General features: G+C 39.3%; 1 protein-coding gene across 7 annotated transcripts in view; it reads left to right on the top strand.

Annotated features, from left to right (window-relative positions):
• The first annotated feature begins 13 nt into the window (after nt 1-13).
• NFYA (nuclear transcription factor Y subunit alpha) overlaps nt 14-18514 on the top strand; it is a 30000-nt gene continuing 11499 nt past the window's right edge. For 2 of the 7 annotated variants that reach the window (XM_028097820.2, XM_028097816.2), the window contains exons 1-4: nt 14-127; nt 6712-6859; nt 8469-8555; nt 11374-11520. In XM_028097820.2, coding sequence (XP_027953621.1) covers nt 6785-6859; nt 8469-8555; nt 11374-11520 — 309 coding nt within the window. In that variant the 5' untranslated portion in view covers nt 14-127; nt 6712-6784. The remainder of the gene's footprint in view (nt 128-6711; nt 6860-8468; nt 8556-11373; nt 11521-18514) is intronic. The other 5 variants (XM_028097824.2, XM_028097821.2, XM_028097817.2 and 2 more) reach the window with 4 other exon arrangements.

Genomic DNA, 18514 nt, shown 5'->3' with positions numbered 1-18514 from the left:
TCGGGTTCGCCATTTTGCGAGGCAGCGGCAGTGGCGGCGGCAGCGGCGGCTGGAGCCTCTGATTGGGTTTCGGGGTCCGGTACTGGAGCCAATCAGCGCGGGCAGCGAACCGGGGGAGCGAGGCACGGTGAGTGTGAGGAGCCAATATCCAGCGGCCCAGAGCCGGCCCCAGCGCCCCGATTGGCGGGTCTCGCTGACCACTCAGGAGAGGCCCAGGCGCCCGTCGAGCCCCGGGAGTCTAGCTGAGCCTAGCCGAGCCGGGCGGCTGGCGGCCCTGGCTCGGGGCCGTTAGTGTCCCGGGCCATTCCCGGCCGGGGCCTGCAGGGGGCCGCCTCGCGCGGGAATGGCGCCCTCGGGAGCGAGCACCCGGGGTCCAGACTCTTGCAGGGTGCCTGTGCCAGTTGGGGATGCATCCTTCTCCCGATCCTTAGGCCCAGTTTGTCAGGCCCCAGGCTCGGGGTTTGTGGCCTGCTTGCCACGAATGCCCTTACACTCAGGTCCACGCACGCCCGGGGCTTTGGCGGTCTTCTCCAGATCGTTCGGGCCTCAAACTGAAGCCCGCCCCTGACCTTTGCGTGCTGCGGCCCTCCGGACGGGAAGTCTCTCGCGGGGCCCGCGATCCCCAGCCCTCCGAGAGCCGGCTCTGCCTGTCTGTAGTCCCCCCTGGGTCACAAGTGAGCGCTGGGGAAGGTACGCGCCGCGGCCACGGGGCCCGGGGCGCGGCGGGGAGAGGAAGCCTGCCCGCCCCCGCCTCTGTGCTCTGCGGGCCCGCCCCCGCCGTCTCCCGGATCGGGGGAGGGGGTCCGTTAGTGTGCCCACTCCCCTGCCCCGCCGCGCCCCTCCTCTCAGCACGCTCGGCCCGGGTCTCCGGCCCCGCGCCGTTACCACCCCCTTTTGGCTCGTCATTTCCTTTTCTCCCCGCCCCGCTCTCCCGGGCAGAACCGCACACCTCGGTCTTGGAGTCCGACCAAGCGGTCTCCCTTTCTTGTCCTGGCTGTGCAGCCGGGCCAGTCCATTCGGTGCCTGGAACCTCACTTTTATAAGATTGCCAGCCCTGCGCATTACTTTTCTCGGAGGCTGCACAACTTGTTTCTCATATTATTAGTTTTCTCCATTGCTCATCTTGCGAACTCTTCCTTCTTCGGGAATGTAGAATTTTTTTTTTCTTTAGCTTTTCTGTGTCACTTTGCATGTGCCAGGCTTGACTCATTAGTTCAGTCCACAGTCATCTCGATTTATTTTTTTTTTGCATACTTTCTAATCCTATGTTAACGTTTTCTACTCAGATATTTATAGAAACTTAACAGTGTTGTGGGGTTTTGTTAGGGTGAGACGAAATCTTCATTGACAACCAGGTCTCTAGCAGTTAGTATGTACCAAGCATCAGTCTATATGCTGGGGAGAAAGTAGGTAGAGGTCAATAAGAATCTTACTGTGGGGTGGAGATTAACAAGTGAACAACTAATTAATACTTAAAGGTTAGTGCTATGAGGAGGCCAAGTTCAGTTCTGTGAAGTACTGGTGGGTGAGCTACTAACAGCCTCGGTGAAGACTCGATGTTGCCACACTTTTCATCGGCCTTGAAGGACAATAGGATTTTTTCCAACAAGAAAGAATAGAAGAGCATGTGCAGAAGCACCAAATTGTGCTGTGTTTGAGGGGAAAGGTGGGTGAAGGCACTGGGCAGTACTGGTGAGAATTTAGGCTGGAAAGCCCAGGTGATAAAAGCACTTGTATATCCTGATAAGGAATTTTTGGAAATAGTTATTTTTTGGAAGTTCAGATGGAAGAAATCCCGGAGTGTATTTTTTCCAGGGTCCGAAAAACAAGTTTCTGACCTGTGGGCGTCTGCTCTACAACAGCGGCTGACTTTGGGGGAGGAAAGGAAGATTTTTTCTCTTAGGACTTTAGAAGTTTTTATTCGTGTGAAGCATCTACTGCAGTCCTGGCAAGTACAGTAGGTCAAGTATATGGTGCCAATTTTTATGATCACATTAAAGGTCATAAAATTCTCCACTACTAAAACTTTGGAGACATTTTTTTTTGTTTGTTTTCACTTTAGAATGCGTTTCTCATTGTTTAAATCATGTTAAAGTCATTTTGATTATCACATTATCCACATTAATAGATGGGATAGCATGTCTAAAGTATTTTTTAGAACATTTATATTTGTTTTCTGAATATTTTTTTAACCTTGGTATATAAAAATGGGTATATCTAGTCTCTTTAAAACCAGCAGCATTTTTCACTAGACTTTTTTCTGAAAGGCAGTTACAAATTATAGTCTGGTTGCTGTTGTGCTAGACATCTCTAGAGCCTCCACCTGTCTGCAGAAGAACTTCTTTGCCTAGAATTTAAAGAGATATTATTCTGGCCTCTAGCTTTCTCTTGACATGGGACCTTTTAATCTGCTGTTTATATCCTGAAGTTTCTCTGTCCTTGTTTTTATGCTGTCTCTTCATTTAGAGTACTCCACCCCCTCCCACATTATCCCATGTATAAATCCTTCTCACACTTTGGACCATGTCAGGTGCCACATTTTCCTAAAGCCTTCCTTGACTTAACTATCCCCAGGGAGAAGAAATGTCTGTTCTCCCTATTACTGTTTTACCTTGTTTCTCTCTTAGGGTTCCAGTATAGCTTTTTTCTTCTTTACCAAACGTAAAGACTCTTTGAAGTTAGGATCTTCGTCAGAGTTTTCTTTTTATTTCTAAAACCTTCAGGATGGTGACTGGCAAATGATGCCTCATTAGTGGAGACAGGGAGCAAATTAGGAACTCCAATCTGGAAATCCCTCAAGACAGTAGGGAAGCTGGACAGTCCTTTGTTCTCTGGTCTTATCAAACACAGATCAGGACCCATTTGTTGAGTTGTGAAATCAGTTTAGTGGGTAATGCTAATTTTTTATGATACAATAGGAAATAACAATGTGCATCTTATGTTACATAAAGTGAAGCATTCATGGAAATTTTGTTTCAGTTACTTTTTTTCTATGTTATGTGTGCAGTGATTTGTGGTCAAAAAAATTTGAAGGCATGTTACAGTTTTTACCTGGTAGTAATTGTTAAATATAGTAATTTTGAAGGGCTTTTCACATGCTTATGGTTGAGTTTTTGGAAGTTTTAGCTTTAAAATGTGTGTAGGGACACATAGAATAGGTTCCTGGTAGTTAGCTATGTTTAGGGTTCTGCACCTTGAAGTGGGGAGGAAGAGGATTTTCATGCTAGCCAGAATATACACACACTTGCTCTTTGAGGAAGAAACATCCAGAACTGTGTTAGGATCGAGAACTAGACTGAGTAAATCGGGCTGACTTAATTTTGTTCAAATCTTGGACAGAAAAGCACTGGAGGAAAGACAAATGTCACATTGTATTGCAGTTTTGCTAACTGAAGCTCAAGGTAGTAGTAGCAGACGGCTTTGTTGAAGCCAGTTGGGTACTTGCTCACCCTTAGCAGTCTCAGTATCATGCTGCAAACTGAATCCCTCATTAATGGGTGAGAGAAATGCTCTTAGATTGAGAACTGCTTCCTTTTTTACCCTTCAGGGTACAGTGGATTGAAATGTTTTTAAATTGAAGTGTTTTTATTCCTAGCATAAACTAGTTAAGAGGAAAATCTGCATGACGTTCTATTTATTACTTATTCTCATGTCCTTCATAAAATAAATTCCTCGAAATTAGTGATCATGGAAAAAATCTCATACAGGAAGGGGATTTGGGTGGCCGGGGGGTGTTGAAAGAGTATGTTCCTTCATGATCCCATTTTTTAAAGCAACTTTATTGAGATACAGTTAACAGAAACAAAGGGTAATCATTTTAAGTGTTCGTTTTGATGAACTTAGACAAGTTTATGTCTGAGTATGTCACTATGTGACCACCACCACGATAAAAATATATAAAACATATTCATCACCCCAGAAAGTTCCAGATGCTCTATTCTAATCAACTTCCCACCCCTATCCTGCCCTGCTTTTCCAGTCCCAGGGAACCACTGGCCTGCTTTGTGTCTCTAGATTTCTATGGCTTTTTGAGAGTTTCATATAAATGGAATCAGGCTCTTTTGTTATCATTATCCTTAATTCTTTAATTTTATTAGTTTATAAACATAAATACATTGTACTGCAGTTAGAGACAAGATAGCTTAGGGAAGACCATTTACTTCCCTGGCAGAGTCACTTAGTCCTGCTGAAAACCCAATTTTCTCTACTGTTCCCAGAATCTCTCAGGAGCCGACTTAGTCAACCAATTCCAAAGAGAACTGGTATAAAAATCAAAAAGTCGATTTGTCACTATGCAATGAGAAATAAGTTCATTTGTGTTGCTGATCATATTTGCTTTCTGTTGGCATATCTGTATGTATATCTAAATTATAGTTAGATAGTTGCTGGATGAGCATTCCATCAGAGTAAGGGTAGTGAGTTAGAGAACCATATGGCCACGGAATAGCATGCAGTGATGGCACAGTCATCCCATCACTTATTTATGGCTCTTACACTCTTACTCTGCATACCATTTCGTTTATGAGTAATAGGCTACACACATATTTTAGTATAAAAATTTTCAAGCATAAAGTCGAAAGAATTTTACAGTAAACACCAGCATACCCATCACCTAGCATCTCCTGTTAACACTGTACCATACTTGACTTATCAGGTATCTCTATCCATTCATTCATCAATCCATCTTGTTTTTTGATGCATTTCAGAGTGAATTTTAGATCTAAATATACTTCTTCCTAAATACTTGCACATGCACTTGGATATATTTTTATTTCTCTCACACCATAGTGAGACAGTTGAAGTGATTAATCTCATCTACCATGTGCAGGTTTATGGAGAGTAGTGCGTTTCTTTGCTGACATAACATGCAGTTCATTTTAGCTCACATAACTTCATCGTTCAAATTTTAGACTTTATGAAGGCCTGGAGAAAAATTGGGGGCAAAGATTTATCTATATTTTACTTATATATACCTGTACCTTCCCCATATTTCCAAGATGAATTACCCTTTGGTAGTTGGTATAATTTTAAATTTTTGAATCAGGTTTCTCTAAGGTTCTCAAATACCATTTCCATTTATCTAATTGTGTCCTTATTTTAAAGGAGTGTTTAAGTGAGAAGGGTTAATTTGACCAAGGCCTGAATATTTGATGATATTTAGGGACTTACTCATTTTCTAATGTTTGAAATGATACTGTAGAGACAATATTGTGATACGATGGTAAAGACAAAATAAGAGTCCTACCTCTTTAAAGATAGATGCTAGAGTATTCACAGCATTTTGGAATAATATAGTGTCTGGCATTTACTTAAAAATAATTCAGGGGTGGGTAGAAAGTGGATGAGATGTGTGAAACAGGATTGACCATGGTGTAAGAATTGGAGATGGCTGTGGGGGTTCAATAATAATGTTTTCACTACTCTTTTTTTTTTTCCTTTTTTAAGATTTTATTTATTTGCACACACACATGAGCAAGGGGAGGGGAAGAGGGAGAGAATCATTTTAAGATTTATTTAGAGAGAGAGAGTGCACTAATGGGGGTAGGGGCAGAAGGAGAGGGAGAGAGAGAATCTTAAGCAGACTTCATGCTGTACACAGAGCCCAAAGCGGGGCTCGATTTCACAACCCTAAGATCATATGACCTGAGCCAAAAACCAAGAGTCTGACACTTAACCGACTGAGCCACCTAGGCCGCCCCTATCACTACTCTTACATAGGTTTGGAAATTGCCATAAAGAAAGTTAGAGCGGGGCGCCTGGGTGGCTCAGTCATTAAGTTTCCCCCACTCTTGCATTTGAATACCTAATAGGCCTAATTATATCCTACCCTTTATTATGTAATTTTAACTTTTTTTTTTTAAGTTTTTATTTACTTATTTGACAGAAACACAGTGAGAGAGGGAACACAAGCAGGGGGAGTGGGAGAGGGAGAAGCAGGCCTCCCGTGGAGCAGGGAGCCTGCCGTGGGGCTCAATCCCAGGATGCTGGGATCATGACCTGAGCCGAAGGCAGACGCTTAAGTTCTACTTAGAGAAACTCGTAGCCTTAATATTGTCATATAAAATTTCTTCTTGTATTTAATCTATAAACATCATTTTTGCCATTAGTATAACATCTTATTCCTTGCCCTGGATTAAAATGCAAATTCCTAAACCTTCACTCAAGCTTTCTTAATACTACTTAATGAAGATTTTGATAAGGAAAATGGTTGACTTCAGGTCTGGGTCATTTCCTTACTAAATAACAAGCCATGAAGTTTTACACTGAAGACCATGTGTAGCGAACTAGAGTAACACGTTTGGTATTGCATTGGCAGGCAGCAAGTATGTGCTATAAAGAAAAGAAATTGTATATCCTCTAAAATACACGGGCAAACCTTAAAACCAGTGTTAAATAGACCTTGTAACGACGTGATATTGTAGTTTCCTGAGTATTTCTAAGTTGGAAGTGTTGCCCTGGTAGTATTGAAAGGTAAGGCTGCCAATAAAAAATGACTAAACACTTTCAAGACATGTGAAATGGCATTATGGTATTGTTGGCATGAGCGGGCCTTGTAATCCTAGTTACAAATGATGTCAAAAATGAACATTTCCTATTCTCTTACCCTGTTTACTTGCGAATAAAGCACAGCAGTAAGTTAATCAATGTTAATCATCTGGCGAGGCTTTTATTAACAATCTCACTTAGTTTCTTTCCCAACCTTTCTAATAGGAGTGCATTTCGCAGTCTTCTAGGATCTCCTGAGTGAAACTCACTGTGGACAGGATTCTAACTTGGAGGGATCATGGAGCAGTATACAGCAAACAGCAATAGTTCGACAGAGCAGATTGTTGTGCAGGCTGGACAGATTCAGCAGCAGGTATGGAAGTAAAACTGCTAAACAGCACAGCAGTGGAGCCCGGACTGGCACCACTCAGTGGGGAATTATTTAGAGGTCCCAGATCTTATGAATAATAGGTCTGGTGACTCGTGCTGAAGTGCTTTTTTGAAGATTGGATTTGTTGCGATTTCTCTCACGTTCCATGTGTTCAGAGCTCTGTATTCAGTCCATGACCACATAGAATTTGCTTTTCTTGGGAGCCCGACTAAAAAGCATTAAGATAACTCTAAGCAATTTAATACTGAATTGCCCATTTCATTTTGCTAAAAGTCAAAACCTAGTCTGTTCTCAGATGGTAATTTGGAGTTTTTGTTTTTTTCTGGATTCAGTTTTGTAGTTTCTCTTCTCCATTAAGCTAGCTTTGTGATCTTTTAAGGCTGTGGCCTTAATGGATAAACCAAGATAGTCAGCATCCAAGAAATCCACTGTTCTTTGATTTGATCTGTTACGGTGCTTATTCTGAAAAGCTGTAGTTCAGCATGAGGTTAATACTTAGCCACTCTTATGAATAAGCACATACAAGAAAGGAATCCCGTGTTGATTTATTCCTTAATAAGATAGATTGCTTTCTTAGATTTATACAGAGATTATGTTTTTCTGATGTTTTCTGATGTTCTATACCTAGCTTTTTATTTTAGTAAAAGTTTACTTGTGTTTCTCCCTAGAAGAAAAGACATTTATTATGCATTGATTTGACCTTTGGCCAAGATTGGGGCATGTTTTGTTTCCAAAAGGGAACTTAGAGAATACAGAAAAGTAGATGGTAGGGAGTACAAAGGCTATTTTGATGGTAAGTTGTTCCTATCTAATGATCAAAGGAAGGAGCACCTCTTGATTAAAAGAAATTAATTATTTAAACTCTTTCCTGGCTTTTTCTTCTACCCAGCTGCTGTGTCTCTGGCAGCTTCCTTCAACTGCCTCCTTAGGAAAGGGGATTCCACAAAGGGCCCTCTTTTCACACCACCACCCTGATGGATGAAGTCTTGTTCAGTCAGAACTTACCATTAGAGGATATAAAAATTAGGTTAAATCACTGAAAACATTGCTTCTAAGGTAATCCAATTGAGTAGAAGTAATCTTAGTTTTGGGCCTTGAGAGCAGTGACTAGCCTGAAGATGATTTTGGTTCACAGTGATTGCTTCATTCTTCCTATCTGGTGATTATTAAGTCTCAGAAATTCTTCATTGTAGCTTCAAAGCTGTAAAAACCTGATAACTTTTTTGTTGTGAACTCATTTGAGGAAATAAAAAGCATTAAGATAACTCTAAGCAGAAGGATCAAATGCTTATTTCTGGAGGGAAGGATTACATTAAAAAAATTTGTGTTCATGATGACAACTATTGTTTTTGAGTCATGGAAATGTGTTTTGAGTTTCACTCTGGGGACAAAGGGCTAATATCTTTAATCCTGCTACCGGCAACAAAATAGCCTCAGTATAGGGAGTCTGTACAGTTTGAGAGTCCTCTGTTGGGTGGGATTATTAAAAGAAGACTCCTTCCCTCTCCCACAAGAGGTAAGGTGATCTCATGTCTTGAACTCTACATTTCCTTCCTGACACATTTCAAGCTCTTCCTGTTCCTGTTCTCAGCAGCAGGGTGGTGTCACTGCTGTCCAGTTGCAGACTGAGGCCCAGGTGGCATCCGCCTCAGGCCAGCAAGTCCAGACCCTCCAGGTAGTGGTGCCCTCTCTGATTCTCTGTAAGCACTGCATGAACTTCTCCTGTCCTCATGTCTGGTGCTATTTGTGGTAGGATCTCAAGGAGGAATGGCAAAGTCAATTGCATGTTTTTGATGCTGTTAACTTGTCTTTGAGGCTTATAAGATTCCAGTCTCCTCATGTTTCATGCCTAGTCATGTAGTGACCCCAATTTTCTGAAAATTGAATTTGGCACTTGTGTTTCTTTGGGAAGGAAATGGTGCAAGTGACAGTAAGAAATTCTTACAAGTGACATTAGAATCTATTTAGAGCTCAAGCTCTATAATCAGAATGCACAGTAAAATTCCATGGATTTGTATTTATAATAGTGGAGTAAAAAATAACTAGGGTTAGATTATGCTTTATTTTTATTAAAGGGGCAACTCGGCTGCAAAATAATCCTTATACTTGGCAAGGTTTATCTAATCAGTGAATCTTGTTAATCTCTTAACTGCTGCCTTTTCACTACCTTTCCTAAGGAAACCATGACCTGTTTTATTACTAGATTTGCAAAGATTACCCTATATCTCTTTGCCAAAGGTGGAATATGCTTTCTGTAAGTCTTAGGTATTACAGCCACTATAAGAATTTTTACTTAACTAGAGCAGTTCCCTAACTTTTTATATGGCCAAGCTAAATATCCTTAGTTGGGGTTATATTTTGGCCAGTTCCTGTGTAAAAATGAGAGTAGAAGCTTGTCTTTTCTGTGTCTGCAGGTTACTTTGATTAAAATTACTCTGTTTTTGAGAAATTGGCAAAATTTGAGTGCCCTGCCTTTTTTCCTCCATTGAATGGAAATGGTTCAAAGTAGGACTTAGAATGTAGAACTGGCGTCTCGTTTCAGTGCTGCTAAGCATCCGGCAGTTACCTGCCCCTCATCGTAATCATTTCACCCTAATCTTTCAGCCCCATCCCGACACCTCCCACCTGTAATGTCTGATGGTGATACACAGTCAGTTCTGAACATAAATTAGGCTGAAAAAAGCTGAGCTTGTAGGTACTCCTAAATATGTTCAAATAGTAGAGTTCAACAGCTTGTTCATGTTTTTCATGCTTGCTTTATCTTATTGATACATAAAACAGTATTGTCATTAACCACTTGTGGAATGGGAATGTAACATGCTCTTAACTGTATGGCTTCTTGTCTGATGCATGTGTCCTTGTAATCATTCATATGTTGTAAACGCAGTGGGCTCCTTGGAGTCTCAGATGGTTTATCATGTACACATTTAACGTGTCAGTGAGGGGAGAAGTTCAAGATGATGGGTAGCCAGAAACTTAAGAACAGTTGGGCCTTAAAACTTGTGTTTCTTACTTATGTAGATTTTATTTAAAAGAAATGGGAACACTTTATGGAAATGATGAAAACATTTTCTCTAGGGGTCTCATTATTTTGGAGAATTTTTAATACTTCTTTCAGTTACTCATTTAATAAATATTCAGAACAATCCTTTGTGATGGAGTACATGCAAACATTGGTGTAGCAAAGGGAATTTAATTTGATAAGGAAAGGAGAAAGCATGAGAGAATCAGATTGTAAAGTCCTTTAAAAAGTAAAGTGGAATTTCTCAACAAACAGTTTATAAAACTTGGGATTTAAATGTTCCTGAGGATTCTGATGCATTTGGTGGTGATGATGGTGGTGGTGGTGGTGGTGGTGGTGGTGGTGAAGAAGAGGGGACCCTATTATCTAATCTATTCATCTAGGGAAGATTGATCTTTTAACCAATTACTGTTATTCGAACACACTTTTCAAGGTCATTAAACATGAATATTTTAGTCCTATGAATATTCTTGTGTTCTGCTACAAATAATTCCTCAAAACAAGGGCAGAATCTAAATGAAAATTTTGGATTTGGCAGCTGTTCTTTTGAACATTCCATTTCATTTCTAACGTGGCTTGTTTTTCCAGCTTCCAGAATGCATTCAGTTAGCTAGGTATTTTTATATTGGGATTCAAGATGTTATAGAGCCCGTATAATGCCCTGGCTTCTAAAGTAGTCCATTTACTCATAGGAGCTGGAAAGTTGGGAGTTTTTTGATACACTTGAGTGTATAATTCCCATATTTATCACTGTTTCTGTTAAAACTAAAATAACTATGTAGATATTCAGGTTCCAGTATGAGGAATTCACCACAGAGCTTGAAAACTGACCAGAAGATATTTCTAGGCCTTCCCTAGTGGGCTCTTGAAACAACCACAGGACTAGAATTCCCAGAGTGAGGTAGAGGGTAAAAGTTGTGTATTTCATTTATGCTTGAGAGACTGTGGGGAGAAAGGGTCTTCTGCATAAGCTTCCAGAGCTGCTTGCTACCCAGCCTCCTGGAGTCATTGCTGGGTAGTTCGATTTATTCCTTCCAGGTTATTTAGAATTTGTACTCAACCACCATCATCACCACCATCAGCCCTCCCTCTCATTGCCTCCTCTCCAGCCTTCACTAGAAACTATTCCTGAATATTAGTCTCAAAAGGCACATAGTCTGGATGTTTTGATTAAGTGCTTCTCATGGATTTAGCCTGTATTTGATGACAAATGCCTTATATCTGTTGAGACTTCCTAAAGACCCTGGATATACTTCATTATATCTGACCTTAAAGTATTCAATTTGGCGTTTGGTCAAAGATAGAGTGTTTTTGAAGAAGATAACTTAAAGACAGGGACTTGAGACTTCTTTTCTTAGTGTCTCTTCTACCTTTTCCCCCTCTACCAAGGCAGCAGAATAGTTCCAGTGATTATCTTTTGGTAAAAACCATTTTCTATCTTACGTTATTTCATTGTTATTTTATTTCCTTCTAGGTCCAGGGGCAGCCATTAATGGTACAGGTCAGTGGAGGCCAATTAATCACATCAACTGGTCAGCCCATCATGGTCCAAGCTGTCCCTGGTGGACAAGGTCAAACCATCATGCAAGTACCTGTGTCTGGGACTCAGGGTTTGCAGCAGGTGAGCGATGCAAAAAATGTTTAGACAGAATATCAGAATAGAGGTCTTAAAGAAGAGCTTGTTAGAAACTGTTTGGCTATTGATCTGGCATTTAACTGTTTGCCACCCTACATTGACAAAATTAGTCGATTTTCTACTTTTGTACTATCAGTGATAGAAACAGAATTGTACAGGAGTTGGACATCTCTGGTAAGGACTAAGATACTAGGTATGATCTTGAATCAGTATATAAAGAATACAAAAAGATGAGAGTCTAGTTTAATAGGAAATTTATTGATTTGATCTTTGTTGGAACTTCTGGCAGCTGAGGGAATTTACAGTGTGCTTTGGAAATTAACTGTTCTTGGTCAGGAATGTTATCCTTTCATTTCTTTCCAAGTGATTTATAATTTGAATTATCTAGCAAGTGATGAAAAAAAAATACTTCAGTCCAAACCCATCACACACACCTAAAGCTGTACTTAGAGCAAAATGTGTAACCCTTAAATACTTTTATTTTATTTTATTTTATTTTAAGATTTTATTTATTTGACAGAGAGCACAAGCAGGGGGAGTGGCAGGCAGAGGGAGAGGGAGAAGCAGACTCCCCTGCTGAGCAGAGAGCCCGACATGGGGCTCAATTCCAGGACCCTGGGATCATGACTTGAGCTGAAGGCAGACACCTAACCGACTGAGCCACCCAGGAGCCCCAATACTTTTATTCTAAAAGAACTGAAAAGTGAATGGTATTTCCCTTATGAAGTTAGGAAAAGGAAGAACAAAATGAACAAAAAAGTAGGTTAAAATTAATGAAGTAGAACACTAACAAAAATGTAGAAGGGTAAATAAATGCTGATTCTGTAAACAAACCAATAAAGTACTTAGGTAAATCCACTGGAAAGATGGATTCAGAAACAGAAAAACAAGACATGCAGCTCAGTGGCATCAGATTTTTAAAAACTAGAGGGAATTTTTATCAAGTTGGTAAAAATTAAAAAGAGTTTATATCCAATGCTAGAATGGGTGTAGAGAAAAGGAAACATTATTATTGGTAATTTCAAATTCTGAAGGCATCTCACTATTAAATACATAAACATAAACCTTTGCTCTTTCTGCCCCACTTCTGAGAATCTATTGTGTAAGAAGAAAAGCATCCATATACAGGGAGAAATGTACAAAGACATTTATTGCAGCATTGTACTAGGAAAAGAAAATTGTAACCTGCCTGTCCATTCCATCAATAAGGATAAATAAATGGTTGAATACATCATACTCCATATGTTCATATATGGAGCATTTTGTCCTTGTTAAAAAGGATGAACTGTTTTCTGGGGGGGATAATCAATATTGAGGTATTTTTAGTGAAAAATAATTTGCAGAGAAATATATACTATGTGATTTCTATAATGGATAGCCAAACACTCATGGGTATATATGTTTATGAGCACAGAGGCGGGGGCAAGGGAGAACTATTAACTTTTTGTTCTATCTATACTTTGTTTTAACAATTAAAATGATCACAATGATTTAGTTATTCTGGAGGAATTTAATAGAAGTTGGAAAAACGAGCCATGATCACACTACTTGATAAATCTAAATTAATTTTTATATAAGCCCTTGTAATTTTATGTACAATTTTTTTTCATGTGTATTCTCGGATTTTTTGTTTGCTTTATTTTTGGTTTTTTGCTTTAATAGGTAAGGTTACTATAAATGTATTTGAGTGTGATTACTATTTTCCAGTTGAATTCTTAGAGTAATTTCTTTGGAGTGGAGGGATTGCTGGAGCAATTTTAAGGCCGTTGGCATATTTTTGCGAAGATAGAGTAGTAGTTAGGATTAAAAATAGTCTCCACATTGCTCCATGCATAAATGTATGAGGCTTTAAATACACTGTGTGTGTGTGCTTGCTGCAGTGTCATACTCCTATTCATTTCTGTCCTTCTCATTGCCTCCTCTCCAGCCCCCCTGCCACACCTTCTGCTCTACCATTGAGTAGAAATGGTGCGCTTTAACACTAGGAACAGTGTACTGTGAATGCAGTGACCTGACTTTCATTCCCAGGTCTGCCATTAAACAAGATTTCTGATCCTGGCCAAGTCATTTGATTGTCAGTGTTCTCATCCAGAAACGCAGTTTATATCAGGTGATGTTTAGGGTTCATTCCAGCTCTGAATTCTATGATTTTATGGGGATTTTTCGGCCTTTAAGAGACTTTGAAAGGGTTATTTATTTCATTCCCTTCCCTCCGAATAGGACTGTGACTAATCAAACCATCCTGGAGAAATTCTTTTCTGTTGATGTGTATAAAGCTTTAAGTACAATTCCACAGCCTCTCTTAAAATGCGTAAGGTTTCAATCCCTTTTTATTAGAGGTTGCTTCTCATTAGTGTTGAATAACCATTTCTTTTAGAAGAGTACTCCTTAACCTTTTTTTGGATTGCATGCTCTATTTTAGAATTCCACTGAAACCTATATCCCCTTAGAAAAGGTACAGATGTTCAGATACATGCTAAATTTGTGTATAATTTTAGATTAAGATCACTGGCTTAATAAGGACAGTGGAACCAAAGTAGAGAGTGAAGAAATAAATGCAAGAATATTGGAAGTTGATGTATGATAAAAATAGTATAAAATACCAGCGAAGAAGTGGTTTAAGAATGACAGAAAAAGAAAACATGATGTCTGTCTCATTACTATATACTTGGTAGATTTACAGTCTAAATGTAAAAAAGCATACTTGGAAACTTTCAGATTTTATCTACAAGAGAATTTTGTTTACGTCATGGAGTAGAGAAGGATTTTTTAAAGATATAAAAACCAAATTGATTTGACTACTTCAAAATAAAAATGTATATACATCAAAATATAAATAAAAGACAAGGTGCAGATATGCAGAAGGTATTTTTTAACACACATAATTTGGTTTGTATCCAAAATACATAAAGAACATTTATGTATTGATATGAAAATAACAATCCAGTAGGGAAATCGGCAAAGAATATGAATAGATGGGAAAGGAAATCCAAATGACTAAAAGCAGGTATCCCTTGCTGTTTGAAACTCAGTTAGGAAATAGATTCAGATAACTAAATAAATTTGTTTACTAATTTATGTATTTGCCACTGCTTTCTAAGTGCCAGCTCTGAGCTAAGTATTTGGAAAACATAGTTAAGAAGGCCTAGGTAGAGGATTCTGGGAAGATGGTGGAGCAGGACATACCAGGAATCTCTCTCCCCACCTACATAATAATCGCACTGGCAGAATCTGATATAAACTATTTTGGAATGCTCAAGTCTTTTTGAAAACTTTTTACTTACAGGGGGAGGCATAGACTTATAGTGAAGATAATTTCAGTAAGTTTGAGCTTTTAGCATAATAGCAGCTACCTAGCAGCCTAACAGGTAGCTGCACACAGGTTTTGACGCAGCCTCTGGGCAGCTTATAGGTGCCAAGGTGAGCAAAATAGACCCCATCCTCTAAAATCAGGGATCACTGATTGCTGCCTCTGATCAGAGGTGCAGATGAAGGAGGAGGCAGCCTGTGTTGTCACACCTTCCCCTACTGTTGTAAGTCCCTCTCCCTCCAGCTGAAGTGACTGACCCCTTGGGAATTTTTAAAAAGTTAGCACCCTTCCCTGCCCCCTTCGTTTTTCTCTTTTCCTCCTTTTGAGAGCCTAACTTTAGACTCCAGGACACTGAAAAGAAGTTGAATATTTGGGAAAATTAGAAAAAGACTACACATACTTGGGGACAGGCACAGGCTCAGAAAAGACCTGTAAAAGCCTTCAGTTTATGCCTTAGGCTGATTTTTTGGCACAGAGACCGCCTACAACAATCAAAACAATAACAGCAAATCCTAGAGAAGGGAAAGAATCTGATTTCCACAGCTACTACATTATTTGACTTAATATGCAGTTCCTGACAAAAGTAATAAGGCATACAAAGAAACAGGAAAGTATGGCCCATTCAGAGGAAAAAATTAATATAGAAACTGTCCTTTAAAAAAATAGATTTACTGTAAGACAAACGTTTTAAGAATAACTGCCCCAAAGGTGCTCAAAGAACTACAAGAAGTTGTTGAAAAAGGGAAGCAATGTATGAACAAAATGGAAATACCAGTAAAGAGAAAACCTGAAAAGAAATTTCGGCACTGGTTAAGTACAATAATGGAAATGAAAAATTTGCTAGAAAGATTCAAGGCAAATTTGAATAGATAGAAGAAAGAATTCACGAACTTGAAGATATAAGGCAATGGAAATGATTGGATCTAAGAAATGGAAAGAGAAAACATTGGAAAAAAGTGAACAGAGCCTATGGGAACTATGAGTCTACTATCAGGTGTGCCAACAGATGCATTGTGGGAGTCTCAGAAGAAGAGAGAAAAGCGCAGAGAGAATATTTGAAGAAATAATGGCTGAAAATTCTCCAAATTCGATGAGAGACGTAAGATGAACTCGGAGACCCACAGCAGGACACATAATTATCAAACTTTTGGAAGGCACAAATAGAGAATCTTGAAAGCAGCAAGAGAGAAGTGACTTGTCACCTACCAGGGATCCTCACGATTTTTAGCAGATTTCTCATCAGAAACTTCGGAGGCCAGAAGGCAGTGACTGATAACATTCAGAGTGCCGGGACACCTGGGTGGCTCAGTCTGTTAAGCGTCCAACTCTTGATCTCAGCTCAGGTCTTGATCTCAGGGTTGTGAGTTGAAGCCACACTGGGCTCCACGCTGGGTGTGGAGCCTACTTTAAAAAAAAAGTCAGTCAGTGGGGCACCTGGGTGGATTAGTCCGTTAAGTGTCTTCCTTCAGCTCAGGTCATGATCATGATCATGCTCCCTGCTCAGCAGGGAGTCTGCTTTTCCCTCCCCCTGGTTGTGCTGTCTTGCTCTCCTGCACACTCCCTCTTTCTCTAATAAACAAAAATCAATCAAAAAAACAGAACAACCAGACAGAAGATACGTAAGAAAATAGAGTACTTAACACAATAGACCAACTAGGTAAGACAGACTTAAACAGAACCCTCCACCCAACAGCAACAGCATACACATTGTTCTTAAGTACACTTGGGAGCTTTCCAGGACAGATCATATATCTGGTCACAAATTAAGTCTCAGACTGCATACAAAGTATCTTCTCTGACCACAGTGGGATGAAGTTAGAAATCAACAGAAATAAAAGTGGAAAATTCACAAATCTGTGGAAATTAAACAGTACACTCTTAAATAAATCAGTGGATCAAAGGAGAAACTACATGAGAAATTAGAAAATACTTAAAGACAAATGAAAACAAAGACCCAACATACATGAACATGGCAGAAGCAGTGTTGAGGGGGAAGTTGATGACTATCAGTGCTTATGTTTGTTTTTTTTTTTTTAAGATTTTATTTATTTATTTGACAGAGACATAGCAAGAGAGGGAACACAAGCAGGGGGAGTAGGAGAGGGAGAAGCAGGCTTCCCTCAGAGCAGGGAGCCCCAATGCGGGGCTCGCAGAATCCTGGGATCATGAGCTGAGCCGAAGGCAGACGCTTAACAACTGAGCCACCCAGGCGCCCCTACAAATGCTTATGTTAAAAACAAGAAAGATTGACAACCCACAACCTAACCTTACAACTTAAGGAATTAGAAAAAGATTGAATTAAACCCAAAGCTGGCCAAAAGAAAGAATAAAGACTAGAGCAGAAATAAATGAGATAGTAGAAAAACAATAGAGAAAATAAATGAAAACCAAAGTTGATTCTTTGAAAATAACAAAATGATAAATCTTGAGCTAGATAGACTAAAAAAAGTCAAATAACCAAAATCAGAAATGAAAGTAGGGGTGTTACTACCAATTCTAGAGAAATGAAAAGATCATAAGAGAAAGTATTAGGAGCAACTAAATGCAACAGATTGAATTACCTAAAAGTAAACAAATTCCTAGAAAGAAAACCTACTCTACCAAGACTCAGTTACAAAGAAATAGAAAATCCTAATAGACCTACAATAAGTAAAAGGTGAAAGATGTATGTGATCTGAAGAGAAACCAGAATACAGAGCTTATAATTAGTAAGGAGCTTGAATCCATAATCAAAAATCTCCCAACAAATAAAAGCATTAATGGCTTCACTGGTGTATTTTACCAAAAACTTGGAGAACTAATACCAGTCCTCAAACTTTTCCCAAAAACTGGGAGAGGAAAGAGTACTTCCTAATTCATTCTGTAAGGCCAGCATTATTCTGATACCAAGACCAAACAAAGACATTACAAGAAAAATTGTAGACATAATAGGCGTTATGAACATTGATGCAAGAATCCCCCCAAAATACTAGCAAACCCAAATCCAGAGCATATTAAAAATTACACACTATGAATAAGTGGGACTTATTCCTAGAGTTCAAGGATGCTTCCATATTGAAAAATTGATCAATGTAATACAGTACAGTAATGGAATGAAGGGAGAAAAACTCCACTCTGTTGAAATAACACCCAGATCAAAAATGGTGATGGAATAAATAAAAGAACTAATGAGATGGGAGATGAAGGGGATGTGGGGGAAACATTTGTGCTGTACCCTAGACTATTGTTTAGGGGTGAACTTGTATATTAAATACTGGAAGTTTTGAGCTGCGGGGCCTTCCTAAGTGCATTCTCTTTTGTTTTTAAAAATGTGTGCAGTAGGTGTTACATGAAAACAGGATGCTATACACCCAGCAGTTAAACTGTTAGTTTTTTAAATAATAAAAAGCTTATAAGAAATATTTTTCAAATTTGTCACATTTACAATGACACTCCTAATAAATTAGCCATAGCCATTAAAGAGAGAAATGTAAGAAAATAGATTTGGATAGCACAGGTTCCCTCTCTATCCAAAATTGTTATCTGAGGTTTAGCTATACAAACCCAGGAATCAAAATGTAAATGCAAATTAAATCAGCAAGAGACCAGCAAACAATGATAGTACTGAGCATTAGTGAAGATGTTGGAAAATAGACATAGGGAATAGAATCTGACACATTGTTCAGTGTC

Source organism: Eumetopias jubatus, unplaced genomic scaffold (assembly GCF_037043125.1).
Source record: "Eumetopias jubatus isolate StellerSeaLion01/CBP00866 unplaced genomic scaffold, mEumJub1_p1.0 scaffold_6, whole genome shotgun sequence".
NCBI classification, from domain to species: Eukaryota; Metazoa; Chordata; class Mammalia; order Carnivora; family Otariidae; genus Eumetopias; species Eumetopias jubatus.
This window is presented reverse-complemented; position numbering and strand designations above follow the sequence as displayed.